We start from the raw sequence: 2,149 nt of genomic DNA, 5'->3' as shown, positions 1-2,149 counted from the left end.
TGGCTGTGATTAAAATAAACAAATTGTTTTGCTTTCACCAAACTGGCTGGCGGTCATTCCAGAGCTACCCCAGGTTACACTAACTATTATTGTTTCAGAGGTTGTAGTAGAATAAAAATAATAATGCTAAGTAGATGCTTTTGGGGATTTTCACACTTTATTTCAGGTACATTTGGTACATGAAATTGTATTTTGTAAAGATAAGAAGAGAGAAGGTATTAATGGCAAACCACATTTTTTGTATGTGAAAAGGAAAAAAAAAAGAGAAAAGTACTTGACTTGCAAATATATTTTTTTCTACAAGCACACTTATTTTTTTCTACGAGCACACTAAAAACCAGATAAGGTGGTGTCAGGGAGAACTCCATACAGAAACTGCACACAAAAGAAGATACAAGAATCCAGAAAACAAAAACCCAACACTTCTGAGTCACTAAAGGAGGTTCAATTATTTGTGGCAGTAAGTGAAAAAGAAAAGCGCCTGTGCTGTCTTCAAGAAGTAATACAACGTGGAAAAAATTGACTTTTGAAAACGTTTGACATAATCATCTACACATTACAATCTTTGTACATTTTATGTTTAAGGGAAATCAATTCTCCAAACATTTGCTTCTCAGAAAAAGGAAATCAGATTTGAGTTGGAACATATTCTAGTAAGCTTCACAACTCATATTTAAGTTCTTCAGCATGTTTTGCTCAGCCACCACAATTGTTGTGATTCACAGTACACTTCTTGTAACAGGTTTATCTGGAAATATTTTTATTCTGATAGTTCACTTTCTAGACTGGCTTAAGACACATGAGCATAATCCTTGTGACATCATCATCAACAGCATTGGGACTTCCAACATCTTTCTTCAAGGAGCTGTTGCTTTGCAAGAGATTTTTTTCTTCTTGTTTCCAGAGTTATTCGGTCAAGCATCGATATCTTTTTTACTCATAGGCATCATGACATCGCTGGTATTAACCAGTCTTTGGTGTGCTACATGCCTTTGCTTCTACTACTGCGTAAAGATCATCAATATCAACAGACCTTTGTTTTATAAGTTGAAGACAAAGCTTCCCAAAGTAGTACCTTGGCTAATAGTTTTCTCGATTATTCTATCATGGTCATCTGGAATGCCAGCCTACTGGGATCTGTACCTTGACATATCTTCTTTCCCGGTTAATATTACAGGAAATGTAACAAAATTAATATTTTTGCATTATGAAGATAAATGTAATTGTTTTTTTCAGATGAGTATGTTTATTGCTTCTGTGGCCTTTGCTATAATTATCTTGACCAGTGGAGGTATTATAACCTCTCTTTGTAGACACATGTCAAGGATGAGACAGAATAATGAAGGATCTGGCCGTTCCAGAATCCAAACTCACTTATCAGCTACTAAAACTGTAACTTCTCTCCTGCTGCTTTACCTGTTTTTTTATATTACATTTTCTATATTAAGTAATCCCACAACTATGAAAGATAGCACAGCTATTACAGTTGGTTTCATTGTGGTTGCTTGTTTTCCAACAATAAATTCTATTATTTTAATCTTGGGGAACAGGAAACTGCTAAACATTCTGAAAAAGATTTGGAGTAAAAATTCAAGTTTGACCAATATTAAAGTCTCAGTTACTACACGTGATTGACTTGCATACAGAGCCGTGCACCAAAGCAAACTTAGCCCATGATTGAACTTACCTGTTACGTCCAAAATACAAGTCTACCCTAATTAGAAGCGAAACAAATTGATAAGAGCTGTTATTATTGTAGCGCACACAGTGTATATTTTGCTGGTTTTCTACAGCTGCAGCAACCATTTATTGCAGACGAGTCACCTTTCTGCCCCATGTCTGGAATCTTTATTAATCATGTAAAAGATACCTGGCTAAGTTAGGAACACTACATCAATATATTATTATTATTATCATGAGATAATTCTGGCCTAACTAGTGGCCAAATCTATTGCACACAGACAATTGTTGTAGTTTATAAAGCAGTCATCTACTAGGCTAAAATGTTTGAGTGACAACCAATCACCAACTTGCAACTTCCAAAATCTGTCCAGACCAGCTGTGCCTCCCACTCTCCCTCTGTCTGTGTAAGGTAAGACAGGAGAAGGGGGGGCAATGTGAAGAAAGGCTGCTTAAAGCAGAGCTCTAC

At 35.9% G+C, this 2,149-nt stretch overlaps 1 protein-coding gene across 1 annotated transcript; it reads left to right on the top strand.

Annotated features, from left to right (window-relative positions):
- Nucleotides 1–687: 687 nt before the first annotated feature.
- On the top strand, nucleotides 688–1,635 carry LOC309564253 (taste receptor type 2 member 9-like; the record flags this gene model as incomplete). The annotated part of the gene is made up of 1 exon (XM_082268878.1): nucleotides 688–1,635. The coding sequence occupies one exon, from the start codon at nucleotides 688–690 to the stop codon at nucleotides 1,633–1,635; it is 948 nt and encodes a 315-aa protein (XP_082125004.1).
- Between the last annotated feature and the right edge of the window lie 514 nt (nucleotides 1,636–2,149).

Source organism: Pelophylax lessonae (genome assembly GCF_965119305.1).
Source record: "Pelophylax lessonae genome assembly, chromosome: 9".
Lineage (NCBI taxonomy): Eukaryota > Metazoa > Chordata > Amphibia > Anura > Ranidae > Pelophylax > Pelophylax lessonae.
This window is presented reverse-complemented; position numbering and strand designations above follow the sequence as displayed.